We start from the raw sequence: 18,836 nt of genomic DNA, 5'->3' as shown, positions 1-18,836 counted from the left end.
GAAGGATAAGAGTAGAGGTCATTGGAGACTTTCATAAGGGCAGTTTCTGTAGAATGAAGAGGGAAAAAGCCCAATTGAAATGGGGCAAGGATAGCTTGAGATGAAAGAGAGTCAAGGCAACAGCAGTGAAAACAGCATGTTCAAGTAGCTTGGAGAGGAAGGAGACAGGATGGTAGGCAGGTAGGGTCCAGTGAGGGCTTTTTGAGGAGCGTCAGGCACAGTTACAGTAGAGAGATAGGTTGAGGAGATGGCAGATAGAAGAGATGACAATATGAGAGATAGTGGTAAGTAGATGGGTGGGGATGGGATTAGAGGAACAGGTAGTAAGTTTTCCAATTGGAAAAAACCCTTGTTTTTTGGGGGGGTTTTTACCTACATCCAGAGGCATCATGTCCTTTAATATCAAATTGTTTTGATTACACAATCTTTTGTACTGATGACTGAGCACTAGTAAAAACATGAGCAGTGCATCAGTATATCAGGACTGACATCCCTGTTTTATCTGCAGCACAGTTTGGGCCCAAATGGAATAAAACAACTTAAGTCACCTGACAAAAAGATGACACTTTGGAGTCTTCATGGTTTTGAAGAGTGCTTTAGAAGTCTTTTAGATACATTTGTTAGAGACAGGGTGCTGGGTTTGACAGACCTTGGTTTGACTTAGCATGGTTTTTCTTATTCTTAAGGATCAACTGGTCTTCTTAGCAATGCAAACCAACCTCTCAAACCATTCTTACATTTCTTGCTCACGGCAAATATTTTGGTTACCAGTCTTGCAATGGAATCTAAAAAACTTTTGACTAGAAATGTGTATAATAATTGAATGTACTCATTTTGCACATTGGTGCAAAAATAATCACCAAGATCCCACATTGTAACATATTCCATTGAATAGTGGCTCCTCTGCTTCTCCATTACTTCTGCTTGTGACTAGTCAATTGGTGTCCGTCTACCCCTTTGTTTTCAGATTTATGTCTGGTTTGAATGTGAAAAGTATATTCAAAAATCCTGCTTTTTTCATGGAATTTAAAGACTGTTCTTATCACCCATAAGAGCCTCCCTTTGAACCATTGGAACTACAACCACTTAAATACTGTATCTGTCATGGAAAACAATATTCCTAATTGAAATTATTCCTGCTGGAAGAGTAAGTGAGCTGCAAGACCTTGTGCATTATTCTTCATGTACCTGTTTTAAGTGTGTCCCAAAAATAGCACAGTGCATTGTGGTTAAGTGCAAGGCTTCGGGACTGAAGTTCAACTTGCATATAACCAATGTGACCCTTTCTGAAATGTCTGTTACCACTTACTTAGCCAGTGTAACATTATTTATATACTAGTGTTAAAGCCCATTACATTAACGGGTGCTAGAAAGCAGCCCCCTTTCCCTCTCCCCCTCCAGTTCCTCCCTGACTGTCTCTCTGTGGCCCCCTTCTATCTCCTCTCCCCCAAGCAAAGCTGTCTGCCTCCCAACACACCCCTCCCCCCAAAGCAGCCTCCTTTCCCTCTCCGTCTCCAGTTCCTCCCTGACTGTCTCTCCGTGGCTCCCCTTCTGTTTTCCCCCACCAAGCAAAGCTGTCTGCCTCCCAGCACACCCCTCCCCCAAAGCAGCCCCCTTTCCCTCTCCCCCTCAAGTTCCTCCCTGACTGTCTCTCCGTGGCCCCCCTTCTGTCTTCCCCCCCAAGCAAAGCTGTCTGCTTCCCAGCACACCCCTCCTCCAAAGGAGCCCTCTTTCCCTCTCACCCTCCAGTTCCTCCCTGGCTGTCTCTCCGTGGCCCCCCTTCTGTCTTCCCACCCCCAAGCAAAGCTGTCTGCCTCCCAGCACACCCCTCCCCCAAAAGAGCCCCCTTTCCCTCTCCCCCTCCAGTTCCTCCCTAGCTGTCTCTCCGTGGCCCCCCTTCTGTCTCCCCTCCCTCAAGCAAAGCTGTCTGCCTCCCAACACACCCCTCCCCCCAAAGCAGCCTCCTTTCCCTCTCCACCTCCAGTTCCTCCCTGACTGTCTCTCCGTGGCTCCCCTTCTGTTTTCCCCCCACCAATCAAAGCTGTCTTCCTCCCAGCACACCCCCTCCCCCAAAGCAGCCCCCTTTCCCTCTCCCCCTCCAGTTCCTCCCTGACTGTCTCTCCGTGGCCCCCCTTCTGTCTTCCCCCCCAAGCAAAGCTGTCTACCTCCCAGCACACCCCTCCCCCAAAAGAGCCCCCTTTCCCTCTCCCCCTCCAGTTCCTCCCTGGCTGTCTCTACATGGCCCCCCTTCTGTTTTCCCCCCCAAGCAAAGCTGTCTGCCTCCCAGCACACCCCTCTCCCAAAGCAGCCCCCCTTTCCCTCTCCCCCTCCAGTTCCTCCCTGACTCTCTCTCCGTGGCCCCCCTTCTGTCTTCCCGCCCCCCAAGCAAAGCTGTCTGCCTCCCAGCACACACCTCCCCCAAAGCAGCCCCCTTTCCCTCTCCCCCTCCAGTTCCTCCCTGGCTGTCTGCTTCGTTGTGCAGGTCTTTTCCGAGTAAAGAGGATTGCGTGCGGCCAGGTCATGGCCCCCGTAGTCCATCTGCGGCGAAGCGAGGCCGAGAAATTCCAGCAGGTCGGGCTCTCCGTCACCCACAAAGCCGGGTGAGCCCGCAGGCAGGTGTATGCTCTCGGGGTCCACGCGCCGCGAGACGGAAAGGGTCCGGCTTTAACAAATGACCCTCCCTTTCTTCTCTCGCGCGTCTCTCGGGCCCGTCGGGCCCTCCCTGACTCTCTCTCCGTGGTCCCCCTTCTGAACTGGAAACTAATGCTGAAGAACATGCTTTAGCTAGTGTATACTGATCTGGCATGTTACCTGTACGCTCACTGTGTGATAGCAGAAACCTATACAATCAGAAAATCCATTGCCCAAACTAGTAGTACAATAGGAAGTACCTGCAGTCTCATCACTTTTGTATAAGTGAGGTTTAGAGAATACTGCTAGGGCTATGGTTTGAATGAAATGGAATTCAGAAACAGTCTACTTCACAAACACAATCTTATTGTTGATGCTTACAATTTCTCTAGAGGTTTATTTAATTTTTTTAATTCTTTGACATCAACAGATAAAATTCAGGCTACTGCAGCACCTGAAGACCAATCAATTGCAGTGTACTGGCTGAATTTTTTCCAACATAAGATAAATAGATTCTATGACTTCTTTTAAAATATCTGACTGATGTTTTCATACATATATGTTCTGTTGTATTCCGCTTCCAGTGCAAAAGGAGCAAGAGTCTTAACCTCTACCTGCAAGTTTTTGCAGAAGGAATAATCTACAGGAACATGAGTCTTGACACCTGCCCTGTCATATCGTTTTAGCTTGCTTCCTGTCTCAGACATGCCTGTGTGTCTCCAAATGTTTGCATTGGAGCAGCCAAGAGAGTATGAAGATGATAGTCAAAAAACAATCCAACAAGTACAATAAGTGATGCGATAATTCGCTATGGCAAAGCCTGTGAGAGAGCCAAAATAGCTATATAAATATGAGTTCTGGTTGCACTTAGGTAGGTGGCTTGTTTTGGTCCACCTTGCTTGTATGAAATTTCATAGGATTTAATTACTTGTTTTTGTTACAGAGCAGAAAAGACCCTGCTTGTTATTTCTCCTCTTTTAGGGGTGATCACCTGTTTTGGAACAAACTGAAGAGATGGGGACTACCCGCTGACACAAGAAGGCGAAGTTGAAAAGCTGTAGATGATTCCTTCTGCAAAAACTCATGAGTTGGAGTTAATAACCCACTGGTCAAAACTCATGTTCTTTTATACTGGAAAGAAGATTATCGAGGTAGGAACATAATCTTCCCTTAGATTTTAGGCTGAATATAAGTTAAATAAATGTCCATCACTAACTTATGTTTTTGAGGTATTTTTTTAAACTTTAATATGGACATACGCAAAGCTGCAACAAGGTCTTCAGTCCATACTTTGACACGGTGACAAAATTCATCACCGTTCCCGTCCCCCCGGATAACCGCGGGAAACCATCTTCATGTCATTCTTTAAAGAGAGAGGGAAGAATCAGAGTATGAATGGCCACAACCACTGACCCACAAGCTTTGCTTTGAAGAATGCTGGTGTAGAAGGACTGAGGTTGAAACAGACACTACAGAATGACAGTCTCTGGTATCCAGAGCAGATATTGTGATGTCATAATGCCTCATTCCACCAGTGCTTAAGAGCCAATCACATCAGTGATGTCACAGTGGCTTCATTATCCTTGGCTCACATAAGAATCAGAGTATGAATGGCCACAACCACTGACCCACAAGCTTTGCTTTGAAGAATGCTGGTGTAGAAGGACTGAGGTTGAGATAGACACTAAAGAATGACAGTCTCTGGTATCCAGATATTGTGATGTCATAATGCCTCATTCCACCAGTGCCTAAGAACCAATCACATCAGTGATGTCACAATGGCTTCATTATCCTTGGCTCACATAAGAATCAGAGTATGAATGGCCACAACCACTGACCCAAGCTTTGCTTTGAAGAATGCTGGTGTAGAAGGACCGAGGTTGAAATAGACACTAAAAAATGACATGGGATTATTTCCCGCGGTTATCCGCGGGGACGGGAACGGTGATGGATTTTGTCACCGTGTCATTCTCTACTAGACACCAATGTCTACACCCACCGTTTCAACTAAATTGTGTGATCAATCCTTTTTGCCTATTTTCTTTTTTGTTATCTTCAAAACTAACCTTCTTGGATGGCCAAACCTGATCACATTCCTGAAAGGCAACTCTGAGGTTGGAAATTATGGTCTCATGATGTAGATAACAAGGGAACATAACCAGACTTTCCATTCTCCATATTCTGCTTAATGATTTTCAACAGCTGTGACACTGCTGCTGTGCCAGCGTGATTCTTACTGGAGCTTAGACATGTGCAAGTGCAGCTTTAGCAAAGCATGCTTGGTGGAGAACCATTACTGGATAATGTCACCATCTACTACGGCTGCGTTCTTTTACCCTGCAACTTTGCTTTCTCCAGAGAGAAGATAAATCAGACGCTGTTGGATAATATCATGCACTTGTAGGCCTGATTTATCAGTTGTCTGCAGACCTACCCCACCATTACAAGGTTTTTTTTGGGTTGGGGGTGGAGGGGGTTATGTAGAGATTTCTGTTCTGGAAACCACCCTTTTCTGAACACCTCGTTCTTTTCTTTGTTCTGGCTCTGGGATTGTTTACTTGCCTTTTGTGATTGGATCTGTTCCTCATGTTGTCCATGTAGGTGTTGATTTTAAACCCTTTGCTTTCTTCTGTCCCCTTCTTTCCAGCAGTCCAGTCCCTCTGTTCCCTGCCAGCGTACATCGTCATCTGCCATGTATATGAACCTTGCATCTCACATCCAAGCTGGAGCTGTAAACAGGGTGTCTTCCCCACTTCCCAGCCCTAGTGCAATGACTGATCCTGCCAGCTCCCAAGCAGCTGCTAAACTAGCTCTCCGCAAACAGCTGGAGAAAACGCTTCTGGAGATCCCACCCCCCAAACCTCCTGCACCACTTCTCCACTTTCTACCCAGCGCAGCCAACAGCGAGTTTATCTACATGGTGGGGTTAGAGGAGGTGGTACAGAGTGTCATTGACAGTCAAGGTAAGATTGTAAAATGCCACTGTGTTACTTCTGTTTATGTGAAGGCCATATCTGACAGGATCCCTGCACACATGCTTGAACACATTATGTTCTCTTTCTTTTTTAGGGAAAGGCTGTGTCTCCCTAAGGATGGATCCTTTTGTGTGTGCACAGTGCCAAACAGATTTCACCCCTCACTGGAAGCAGGAGAAGAGTGGGAAGATCTTGTGTGAGCAGTGCATGATGTCCAATCAGAAGAAGGCACTGAAAGCAGAGCACACCAATAGGCTGAAAAATGCTTTTGTGAAAGCTTTGCAACAAGAACAGGCAGGTATCTCCACCCAGGACCATCAAAGTGACTCAGGTCTGCTTAATCACACCTCTTGCTGTAAGATTTAGTGGCCAAAATTTGTGGAAACACCTAGCATTTTAGGCATTACGCTTAAAAAAAAACAAAAAACCCATGGCTATAATATCATAATTGTATTTAATTTTAAACATTTTCAACTGATAACAGAAACTCTATGTGGCATGGGGTACCTGTTGAAAAATGAATGGTTGACTGGCACCAAAGATGCCTCTGGCTGAGGGGAGGACCTTGGCCTAAAGGACCTCCTTTATATATTTTGTTAGCATTTATCATTCCATCAAGCACCTGCAGTTGCCCCAAAATATCTCTGGACGTGTAGCCTCATGCCATCACACTCAGAGGTGCTTCATGTTGGCAGTAGTACACTCTAGCAAGCAGTCCTTGGCGGACACTGTCACTGCCAAATATGGAGTTTCAGATTTCATTGCTCCACAACACCTTCTACTGCTCTGTGGTCTAGCTGGCATGCTCTATAGGCCCAGTTCAACATTTATGACGCTGAACTGCGTTAAGGCCTTTTTCCTGGGAATTCTTGCTCGCAGGCCTACTTTCACCAGTCTCTGGCAAACTGTCTGGCCTGACATCAACACCCCTGTTTCCACCAGAGACTTGTTGATGTCAGCAGCAGTTAATTTCTGATTCTGAAGAGTCATTCTCACTATATTTTTATCAGTCTTTTTCCAGCCCCTTCTAGCCTTGTTTCTGATGCTTCTAGTCTCTTCAAAGTGCTTGCAGAGTTTCAGTACCCCAGCCAATGACACCTTGACCAATTTTGGCTGCAGTCTCTCAGTAACTGTAGCTTTCTTTTCTTAAGTTTATGGCTGTTGCTCTCTTTTTAGATGACTAGTCAAGTCTCTTCTGCAAAATTTAGCATACAGCTACAATTTTAGTGTATCTAGACAATGTTAATTTCATTCAATTAAATCGCAATTAATAAAAAATAGCAATTAAAATTTTGTCATATTGCCCAGCGGGCCTTTAGACATCTTCAGAGCATCAAAACAAAACACATAAACAACCTACTGAATTGTATGTGCTCAAAATCTAAGCAATACATCTTGAAAAGAAAATGATTGATTGCTTACCTTTTTATGTCAAATCAGAAAAAAGTAATTCCTGACCACGGAACTATTACACAGTCAAAGAATATTTATAAATATCAATCGATGCAGGATTAAATAAGTAACTGGAGCAACAGTTGAATAAAGTTCTGTGGTAATTGAAAAACCCGAAGGGTTCCCACAATTTTGTCCACTAGTGTACCTATAGGTAAAAGCATTATTTCATTCCCACTGTGTCTGTTGTTGCCCACTCCTTTTACATCAGAATACAAGCAAAATGTCTTGCAGTTTCTCAATGAAAAAGCTGGCCAGTTGAAACCATCAATAGTGGGTAGTAGGAAAATGCCACGATGCTTGACATGCCGTAACATCCATCAGCATCTGTGAAGATACATGAATTTTGTACCAGGAGACACACAGATTAGTTTGAAGATGACTAGGATATCCAGAAACTGGCCATATGCCAACCTTTTTGTGAGGGCAAATAATACCATACACTGCATGATCTTCCTCATAGAAAAACTTCAAAAAACAAAAGGAATTGACCCCAAAATATCCACAAAGAAGAAAATCCAGAGAAGAAAAAAAAAAAAAAAAACCTCTGTGGAGTGACGATGTTCCTAAATGGACTTTATTTGAAAGTGTCAAAGTTCCAAAGGTACACTGAAATCATCCACATAAAATAATTCCATCCACATAAAAATAAATCATCCACATCCCTGGGGGTCCTATAAAGGTGAGTATGTGGGAAACAATTGTGTGGTGAGCCGGAAGTGAGACACTGCTTGTGTTTGCAATAGAAAGGGTGTAAGCAGTGTCTCACTTCCGGCTGACCACACAATTGTTTCCCACATACCCACCTTTATAGGATCCCCAGGGACCCCTGAAGAAGACTTTTTGTCGAAACACGGACCGTGTTGGGTCCTGTATCCCTAGCGGACTAGGTCCTTTAAGGCTCTTATGTGGATGATTTCTTTTTATGTGGATGGAATTATTTTATGTGGATGATTTCAGTGTACCTTTGGAACTTTGACACTTTCAAATAAAGTCCATTTAGGAACATCGTCACTCCACAGGGTGTTTTTGGTTTTTCTCATGGAAAAACTTCCCCACTAGTGTTTAGAACGCAACTGTTTCAAACAAAATGTGATACTGAACATGGCCTCACATACTTCCATGGAAGATTGCTTTCTCTTGGGTAATTATGAGGGGCAAAAAAGCTCCTTTAAATACCTCCCCTGACTATATGCAATTCAAACCTTCATATCAACCAACCCCAGAAGAGTAGTAGCAGTATTCCAGTGTTTTCAAATGGTAGATGCTATTTGATTAGCTGAAGTGGTTTATTTAAGAACTTGAATAAAAAAAATAACTCTTCTATTCTATAATAAAGCTTTGATGCCCAATAAACCACCATCTACTAGAGAGAGAAATTAATATTCTTAACATATACATCAAAACCACTGTTGTTAAATGGGGAGGAAAAAGCCTCAGAACCCCACCTCCACCTTAATGAATTTGGTGGTAGGCTTGATAGGGTGAAGAAACCTCATTGACATAAAAAAACCTCTCCCACCAAAACAGTATTGTGATTATTTAATGGCTCTGTGCAGTGCAATTATGGGGTTAAAGACAGATAGGTCAGAAGTACTTATCTCCCGATAAAGGTCCATTTCACCGACGATGGCCAGCATTTTGCAATTTTCTGCTACCTCAGGTATCTAAAATGTAAATAGCCCATGCTAGTAACATGATTTCAGGAATTCAGTATATCCCAATCCCATTCATTGATTCAATTACAGGGCCACCTCTGTTCTGCTGTATCACAACACTGTTTTGGTAGGGAGGTTTTTTTATGTCGATGAGGTTTCTTCACCCTATCAAGCCTACCACCAAATTCATTAAGGTGGAGGTGGGGTTCTGAGGCTTTTTCCTCCCCATTTAACAACAGAGGTTTTGATGTATCTGTTAAGAATTTGATGTATCTGTTAAGAATTTTAAATTCTATCTCTACACAATTGATTTAAATAGTAGATGGTGGTTTATGGGGCATCCAAGCTTTATTATAGATAGAAGAGTTATTTTTGATTCATTATTGACTTCTATTTAATCTGTGTGGTGTTCACTATTATTTAACAACTTGGACATGGCAAATGAAACCTAGCAATAGAACTTACATGATACAGTATTGGAAATATACACATTTAACAGCACCCTGGAACAATCATATAATAGAAATATAATAAATGTCAATACAGTACACATGAAACCATAATAGACAACATTAAAGAATATTCCAGTAACATAATATGATGTCAGCATAATTCAATGAAACATCTAATAAGCACACAGATATGATGATAACGCTGTTCTACAATACAGGGAAACATCTTACTTTATGGTTGAGGGGTCAGGTATAGGTGGGGTCCAAATGGGTAGTACATAGTCTGTTGACTAAACGAAAGGCAAATTATATGTACATTTGAGTAAGATATGAGGAACTGATCTGAATGCAAGAAGCTATTCCAGGTGCAGAATGAATGGTTATCCAAGGACAAGCAGGCAGCATATTCTCAACAGTGGGTGACATCACCGACGGAGCCCCGCAACGGACAGCCTCGAAAGCAGACTTGCTTGAAGATCTTTGTAAGAGCTTCCGAGTGCTGCACTGCACATGCGTGAGTTCCTTCCCGCCCGAGTTAGGAGAGCGTGTCTCCTGTGAGGAATCTCAGTTTAACGTTTTCCGCGGAGCCGAGAAGTTCTCTTCTTCTAGCTCTGCAGCCTTTTTTGCCTTCTCTCACCGCGGCTTTTATTATTTTATTAGTCGCTGTGCTCGTATTCTTTGTTCTTTTCTTTCTCATACAATAATTTTTTTTTTTAAACCTTTTATTTTTCTTTTTTCTTCCGGCAGTGGCCTTACGGCCTATGCCTGGCCGCTTACCTCGTTCGGTACGTCGGGCTTCATTTTTTCTATGTCCTGGCCTCTAACCGGGTTCAAAAAGTGTAGCCAGTGCAACAAGACCCTTTCAATCACTGATCCCCATAGTCGGTGTATTGTTTGTCTGGGTCCTGAACATTGTCCCATCACTTGTTCGCACTGTGCTACCCTCCAACCTCGGGCACTTCATCGGCACCGAGCCAAGCTCCTGCAACTTTTGGCACAGTGGACCAGCCGGCTGACAAGGTCTTGACCTCGGCTTCGGGGACGGCCTCGACTTCTAAGGCCTTGACCTTGACTCCAGCTTCTGCCTCCACCAAGCTTCGGCCTCGAAGGCCTCGGTGGCACCCCCTCTGAAGACCTCGACGGGTAAGTCTCCTGTCTCTCCTTCAGGTACTACTTCTAAGAAGCCTCCAGAGTCACAGGCATCCCAGGCTATATCTACCTGCCTCGACTAGACCTCCAGCTAAGCGTGCCTCCAAGCATCAGGAATACTCAACCTTGAGGTCGCCCTCCTTGGAGCGCACTGCTGTACCTTCAAGATCTGATCCTTTTGTCTCAGTGCCCTTGTTCAAGAACATGTTAAAAGCCATTCTGACCACGCAGATTTCCTCGGTCATGGCTCAACTCCTCCCGTCCTCGACCCAGCTTCCTGTGAGCCAGCCTGAGCGGCAGTCTGAGACCCCGATGGAAGCACCTAGAGGCAAGCCTCGCAAGTCTCGCCAGTTCTCATCCAGTGACTCTTCACTTACTCCTCGGACACAGTCTCCTCCACCTCGACAAAGTATCGCTCGAGGCATTCGAGGCATCTCGCTTCCAAGCTTACTCAGGAGACATCTCTACAACAGAAACCTTCGCCTTCTTTGGATACTGAGACTTCTATGCCTCGTTTATCCAAGGCTACTGAGACTTCTTCCAAATCTAAACATAAGTCTCGCAAAGCTATTACACCGGCTGCTTCTCCTCGAAGTCCATCGAGGTCGAGACCGCCTCCGAGGGAGCCTTCTCCTCCTGCCTCGACCCAATCTGTTCCTCGAACCCTGGGAACTTCACCATCAAGGATTTTGAAGCACAAACACTCACTGACTCCTCCTCATGCAGGTAGTGCAGCTTCCTCAATCACTGTGCGTCTGGTCTCTGAGCCTCTGTCTCAGTATTCCAGAGAGGCTTCTCCCTCCTACTCAGTAGTTCCTCGGTCTCGCACTCGAAGTCTGCCTCTTTTGCCAGGTTCGTCTTCGACATGGGAAAAGCTCTTCAACTGGATCTCCACTCTGATTCCAAGTATACACCTGAAAACTTGGCCGACATGGAGTTGCCTCATCCACCCAAGGAGACCTTGAGGCTTTCTATGACTCCTGTATTGAAGCAAACTTTCTTAAGGAATATGGAAACTCCTTATTCCATCACAGCTATTCCATCCAAGCTTGAATCCAGGCATTCCACAGTACCCTGCAAAGGCTTCGAGAAATCTCAATTATCCCATCAGTCTTTGGTGGTGGAATCTTCTTTAAAGAAAGCTCATCCATCTAAGCTTTACGCTGCGGTCCCTCCAGGCAGGGAGGGCCGTACCATGGACAAGTTTGGCTGCAGATTATACCAGAATTCCATGATGGCTAACAGAATTCTCAATTATAACTACATTTTCACGGCTTATTTCAAACATTTTCTCAAATTCTGCCCAGCTCTTGAGGAACAAAGTCTTTCAGAATTCAAACATCATCAGAACTCTGTCTCAACTTTTTGACATTCCCATTCTCAGCATGCCAACCTCCCTGCATCAAAATTCTCTTCTGCCCTTAGGAGGTCATCTTCACCATTTTTATCACCAGTGGGAGATGATCATCTCAGATCTCTGGTTCTCACCATTCTTCGGAAAGGATACTCACTTCACTTACTTCAGGTGCCTCCAGATCGCCCTCCAAGAGAGTATCCTTCCAATTCGTCACAATTTCCCCTTCTTCTTCAGGAAGCTCAAGCTCTTCTTCGCCTTCAAGCTGTCGAGGAGGTTCCTCTAAACCAATGGGACATGGGCTTTTATTTTCTGGTCCCAAAGAAGACGGGGGATTTGCGACCCATTCTGGACCTCAGAGCCCTCAACAAATTTCTAGTCAAAGAGAAGTTTCGGATGCTATCTTTACCAACCTTATATTCCCTGATGGATTAGGGAGATTGGCTATGCTCTCTGGATCTCAAAGAGGCTTACACTCATATCCCTATTCATCCAGCCTCTCACAAATATCTTCGATTCAGAGTGGGGAATCTTCATCTACAATACAGAGTTCTTCCTTTCGGACTAGAGAGTTGCGCGGGGACAGAAATCCCACCCGTCCCCACCCGTCCCCGCCAAAGTCCCACCCGTCCCCACCCGTCCCCGTGAGGAATCCCTCCGTCCCCGCCCGTCCCCGCGAGGAATCCCCTACGTCCCCGCGAGGAATCCCCTACGTCCCCGCCCGTCCCTATAAACTACAGAAATAGTTATTTCATTTAATTATGCTACTGAATTAAAGGCTCTGGTAGAAACCCATTTAAAAATAAGCAAAAAGACTTTATTAATTTGGAAATATTAATTGGGAAGAATACATACTTTGTAAACGGGTTTCTACCAGAGCCTCTAATGTTTATAAATTTTTATCAACACAACTAATATACTACTTTATCCTTAAGCAAAAAAAAAAAAAGAATTTTTTTCCTACCTTTGTTGCCTGGTTTCTGCTTTCTTCATATTCTCATTCAATTCCTTCCATCCACTGCCTCTCTTCTCTCTGTGTCTTCCATTTGCTCTGTTACTGTGCCTCTCCCTTTCTCCCCCATCCCAAATTGGTCTGGCACCCATCTTTTTCCTTCCACTCCCCCCATAGTCTGGCACCTCTGTCTTCTTCCCTGCCAGGGTCTTCTCCCCATTCCCTCTTCCCCATTTCCTTCCAGTGTCCTTCTCCCCCACCATCTTCCCCATGTCCTGTCAGGCAGCATCCTTCTCCCCCCTCTGCCTTTCCCATGTCCTTTCAGCGTCCTTCTCCCCCCTCTGTCTTCCCCATGTCCTTTCAGCGGCCTTCTCCCCCCTCTGTCTTCCCCATATCCTTTCAGCAGCCTTCTCCCCCCGTTTTCCCCATTTCCTTTCAGTGGCCTTCCCCACCCCTGTTTTCCCCATGTCCTTTCAGTGGCATTCTCCACCCCTTTGTCTTCCCCAGTGCTTTCAGGGTCCTTCACCCCCCTCTGTCTTCCACATGTGCTTTCAGCATCCTTCCCCCCCTCCTCCCGTTTACCCCATGTCCTTTCAGCGTCCTTCTCCACCCCTTTGTCTTACCCAGTGCTTTCAGCGGCCTTCTCCCCCCTTAAGCGTCTTTTCTTCTCCATTCCACCTTTCCTCCCTCCCTGCCTCCACCTTTGTGGCGCTTTTGCACCCGACTGACAACAGAACAGGCCCGGTCGGACAAATCTCCCTGTCCTGTAGCCGCGAATCTAAATTACCTTCTTACAGCAGCTGGAGTAGTGAAGCTGCTGTAAGAGGTAATTTAGATTCGCGGCTACAGGGCAGGGAGGTTTGTCGGCCGGGCCTGTTGTCGGTCGATCGGGGGACCTGGCCGGCTGTGCACATTCTTCGGGGCGGACCGCCCCCTCCCCCCTCTTTCGTTCGCCATTGCCTTCTTCCTACCTGCCCTGCCGCACACAGCCGACCGGAAGTCTTCCTGATGTCAGCGCTGACGTCGGAGGAAGGGAGGGCTTTGCTTAAGCCCTCCCTCCGACGTCAGCGCTGACATCGGGAAGACTTCCGTTCGGCTGTGTGCTGCGACAGTGCAGGTAAGGAGGAGAAGACTACCCTCGCGGCTCGAATGCAGTGCACTGCGATCCAACCCCGCAGGAACCCCGCGACCCTCGGAGGCGTCCCCACGGGATCCCCGCGACCCTAGGGGGCGTCCCCATGGGATCCCCGCGACCCTAGGGGGCGTCCCCACGGGATCCCCGTGACCCAAAGGGGGAACCCGCGGGATCCCCGCGGGTCCCGCGGGATTCCCGTCATCCCCGTTCCCGTGCAGCTCTCTATTTCGGACTCACCTCATCCCCCAGAGTTTTCACGAAATGTCTGGTGGTGGTGGTGGTGGCTGCAGCCCTCAGTTCCCAGGGTCTTCAAGTTTTTCCATACCTGGACGACTGGCTTATCAAGGCCTCCTATCTACAAGGGGTTATTGCAGCGACCCAACAGACTATTCTGTTCCTCCAAAGTCTGGGGTTCGAAGTCAACTTTCCAAAATCCCAGCTGACCCCCATCTCAGTCTCTCCAATTTATTGGGGCCACTCTAGACACTGTCCAGCTCAGAGCGTTTCTACCTCCACCACGTCGGGATACCCTCATTCGCCTTTGCCATCAAGTGTCTCATCTCACATCAGTTTCAGCGAGACAAATGATGGTTCTGCTCGGTCACATGGCTTCTACTGTTCACGTGACTCCTTTTGACAGACTTCACCTTCGCATACCTCAGTGGACCCTGGCATCTCAGTGGCAACAAGCTACCGACCCGCTTTCTCAACAAATTACAGTAACTCCTTTGTTGAAGCAGTCTCTCCACTGGTGGATGCTCTCTTCCAATCTTTCCAGAGGTTTGCTGTTCCACAATCTCCTTCATCAGAAGGTTCTCACAACAGACTCGTCAACCTACGCATGGGGAGCCCATCTCGACGGACTCGGTACCCAAGGTCATTGGACTCCTGCGAACCGTCTTTGTCACATCAATCTTTTGGAATTCAGAGCGATTTTCAATGCTCTCAAAGCTTTTCAAGACCTTCTTCATGACAACATAGTCCTTGTCCGGACGGACAACCAAGTCGCCATGTACTATGTCAACAAACAGGGAGGTATGGGATCTCACTCCCTTTGTCAAGAAGCTCTGAAGTTCTGGGATTGGGCAATCCATCAGAACATCTTTCTCAGAGCTTCATATATTCAAGGTCAGCACAACTGTCTGGCGGACAAATTGAGTCATCTTCTGCAACCTCACGAATGGACACTCAATTCCTCGCCTCTAAGTCAGGTGTTTGCTCAATGGGGGGATCCCTCAGATAGACCTCTTTGTGTCTCCCCTCAACAACAAGCTGCCTCAGTTCTGCTCGCTAATATACTCTCCCCAGCATCTCGAGGCAGATGCTTTCCTCCTGGATTGGATGGTCACTTTCTCTATGCCTTCCCTCCATTCCCTCTGATTCTCAAAACTCTTGTCAAACTCAAGGCAGAACATGCCACCATGATTCTGATAGCTCCTCGGTGGCCCAGACATCCGTGGTACTCCCTTCTACATCAACTCAGCACCAGGGAGCCTCTATTTCTACCAGTTTTTCCATCTCTGCTTACTCAGAGTCAAGGATCCTTGCTACATCCCAACCTGCAGTCTCTACACTTAACAGCTTGGTACCTTTCAACCTAACAGACTCTCTACAGTTCTCTCAGTCTGTACAGGATATTTTGGTAGCTTCCAGAAAGCCGACCACTCGGCAGTGTTACGACCAGAAATGGACTAGATTTTCTTCTTGGTGTTTCACTCGCCATATGGAGCCAATGTCTACCTCCTTGGCTTCTGTTTTGGATTATTTACTTCACTTATCACAATCTGGACATCAGTCTACATCTATCCGAGTCCATCTCAGTGCAATTGCTGCTTTTCATCAGCCTCTTGATGGGAAACCTCTTTCTGCACATCCTGTGGTTTCCCGCTTTATGAAAGGACTTTTTAATGTTCATGCTTCACTTAAAACACCCCCAATAGTCTGGTATCTCAATGTTGTCTTGGCTCAATTGATGAAACCTCCCTTTGAACCAATTGATAAGGCACATCTCAAGTACCTTACTTGGAAAGTAGTTTTCCTGATTGCCCTCACATCTGCTCGAAGGGTCAGTGAGTTACAAGCTTTAGTTGAGGATCCACCTTTCACAGTTTTCCATCATAACAAAGTGGTCCTCCGTACTCATCCAAAATTCTTACCTAAAGTTGTTTTAGAATTTCATATCAATCAATCTATTGTTCTTCCAGTATTTTTTTCCAAAGCCTCATTCCCACCCTAGAGAAGTGGCGCTCCATACTTTGGACTGCAAACATGCCTTGGCTTTCTACTTGCAACGCATTCAACCTCACAGAACAGCCCCACAACTTTTCGTCTCCTTCGATCCAAATAAGTTGGGGCATCCTGTCTGGAAGCGAACCATCTCCAACTGGATGGCTGCTTGCATCTCTTTCTGCTATGCTCAGGCTGGTCTCCCTCTGCAGGGTGGAGTCACGGGCCACAGAGTTCGAGCAATGGCAGCGTCTGTAGCTTTCCTCAGATCAACTCCTATTGAGGAAAGCTGCCACTTGGTCCTCGGTTCATACATTCACCCCTCATTACTGTCTGGATACTTTCTCCAGAAGGGATAGCCATTTTGGCCAATCTGTTTTGCAAAATCTTTTTTTTCTTAACTTGCCAACTCTCCCTCCATCCCATTATGCTTAGCTTTGAGGTCACCCACTGTTGAGAATATGCTGCCTGCTTGTCCTGGAATAAAACACAGTTACTTACCGTAACAGTTGTTATCCAGGGACAGCAGGCAGATATTCTCACAACTCACCCTCCTCCCCTAGTTGGCTTCTTTGCTAGGTATCTGAACTAAGGTACTTCACAGGAGACGCGCGCCCTAACTCGGGCGGGAAGGCACTCGCGCATGCACAGTGCAGCACTCGGAAGCTCTTACAAAGTTCTTCAAGCAAGTCTGCTTTCAAGGCTGTCCGCTGCAGGGCTCCGTCGGTGACGTCACCCACTGTTGAGAATATCTGCCTGCTGTCCCTGGATAACAACTGTTATGGTAAGTAACTGTGCTATATGGTCATTCTTATGTGTGAACTTGCTCTTTCTTGTAGGAAATTGAGCAGCGGTTACAGCAGCAGGCTGCCATATCTCCCACTGCGGCTCCCGTCATCTCTAGTGTCAGTAAACAGCACACGCTCCGACAGGTGAGGCTTCAGGGGGAAATACTTCAATAAATTGAGTAGTGAGTCTGAATACAGGGTGCATCATGGGAGTTCAGATTTCCACCCTTATCACACAGATGCAGGTGGTGGGATTCTTCATAATTCCCAGTACGTCATCTACTTTTCTACTTCTTTTTTGTATATATTCTTCATTATTTCGTGTCCTAATTTTATTGATAAATATATAAATAGTATAACTTAGCTTTTGTTAGTAGTCCATTCCCCTTCCCGACGCGTTTCGCCTAGCTTTCTCAAGGTCGGGGGAACTGAACATTATAGCAGCTTCTCCTGCGGCGGCTGGTCATAATAGGAGAAGCTAAGCTATAATGTTCAGTTCCCCCGACCTTGAGAAAGCTAGGCGAAACGCGTCGGGAAGGGGAATGGACTACTATCAAAAGCTAAGTTATACTATTTATATATTTATCAATAAAATTAGGACATGAAATAATGAATATAAAATAGTAAAAATGAAGAATATATACAAAAAAGTAGAAAAGTAGATGAAGTACTAGGAATTATGAAGAACCCCACCACCTGCATCAGTGTGATAAGGGTGGAAATCTGAACTCCCATGAAGTACTCTCTACGTTGACTGGGAAAGAGCACATCCAGCACTATTGTATTGTTTTGATCTGTTTTGGTTTGAATACAGGATGTTCACATGTAGCCAATAGTGTAAGTAGGCATTCCTTGTATATATAGGAGGAAAAGTGTAGAAAAGAGAGATTATCTGGTGAGCTCTTTAGTGAATATATTCTTCTAAAGCTTGTTTGTAACTGTCTGCCTGATGTAACCCCCCCCCCAAAAAAAAAAAAATATTTTAAATATCAAACATGGCTTGAGTAGTTTCAAGTTTAATAGTTCATTTGATTAATCGCTTAATCATAGTTCTAAGCGATGTACAATTTAAAATACATTCAATGGGAAACAATACATTACAGACTTTAAACAATAACATAAAATTAAAAATAGTCCAACATACTCATAACATAAGGTAACAAAGGGAAGCGAAATACAATTCATGATAGAAAAGTAGAACAAAAAAGGGAAAATACACATGAGGGAAACAAATAATTATGAAATATAATAAAATAACAATGGTCCAAAAAAAAAAAAAATTCATGGATTAAACATCAAAGGCATCTTTAAAAAGAAATGTTTTTAGATTACTTTTAAATTTTCCCAGATCATGCTCATTTCGTAGGTATATCGGAAGAGCGTTCCAAATCTGTGGAGCGGTTACTGAAAAAATAAACTGCCGTCTTGTGTTGATAATCTTGAGCGAAGGAATAGTTAGTAAATTTTGTTCGTTGGATCTTAAAGCTCTACATGAGTACTTGGTTGTACCTTAACCATGCTTGTAACTGCTTAGGTTCTTGCCAGCCACAAGGCTCATAACGAAAGGCCAGCTTAGACATAAAAATATCTGATTGTACGAGAGCCACACAGTCACAGCATTTGAAGGAAACCTACCCGATTAAATGGTTTATCACTTAAAAGGGGTCTTCAAATGCTGAGACACCTTCAAGTCATCTTAACAGCACACAGTACCTACAGATACTGAAAGGATAGAAGAGATCTTTTAACTTCTAGGAAGCTATCTTATTTACACCTGTCCATTATGGGCTTGAAAACCAACTCTGTATGTCTCCACTTACCTGCAAACTCATGAATAAGAAATTGGTCCACCGTCTAGTTTCCAGATTCATGTGAGACTGAGAAATGCAAACCCTCCTATTTGAAAACCAGCTGCTCCATGGCATCTGACTATAGTCCTTACCCGACTTTTTAGAGGCCCCCTTCAAACTACTGTGCAAACATCATTTAAATATTTGTCATGGAATCTAGTATTTCTAATTAATCACCGCTGCTCAAAGAGTAAGTGAACTTGCAAAGTTTTGT

The 18,836-nt window shown here is 45.2% G+C and overlaps 1 protein-coding gene across 4 annotated transcripts in view; it reads left to right on the top strand.

The window, feature by feature from the left end:
• The window catches only part of GATAD2B (GATA zinc finger domain containing 2B), a 123,801-nt gene that overhangs the window by 96,886 nt on the left and 8,079 nt on the right, over positions 1-18,836 (top strand). For 3 of the 4 annotated variants that reach the window (XM_033924318.1, XM_033924320.1, XM_033924319.1), the window contains 3 exons: positions 5,279-5,594; positions 5,701-5,900; positions 16,824-16,916. In XM_033924318.1, the coding sequence (XP_033780209.1) occupies positions 5,279-5,594; positions 5,701-5,900; positions 16,824-16,916 (609 nt within the window). The remainder of the gene's footprint in view (positions 1-5,278; positions 5,595-5,700; positions 5,901-16,823; positions 16,917-18,836) is intronic. The other variant, XM_033924322.1, reaches the window with a different exon arrangement.

The sequence above is a fragment of the Geotrypetes seraphini genome, chromosome 16, assembly GCF_902459505.1.
Source record: "Geotrypetes seraphini chromosome 16, aGeoSer1.1, whole genome shotgun sequence".
Taxonomy (NCBI): Eukaryota; Metazoa; Chordata; class Amphibia; order Gymnophiona; family Dermophiidae; genus Geotrypetes; species Geotrypetes seraphini.
The sequence above is the reverse complement of the archived record's forward strand: the minus strand, read 5'-3'. Positions and strand labels throughout refer to the sequence as shown.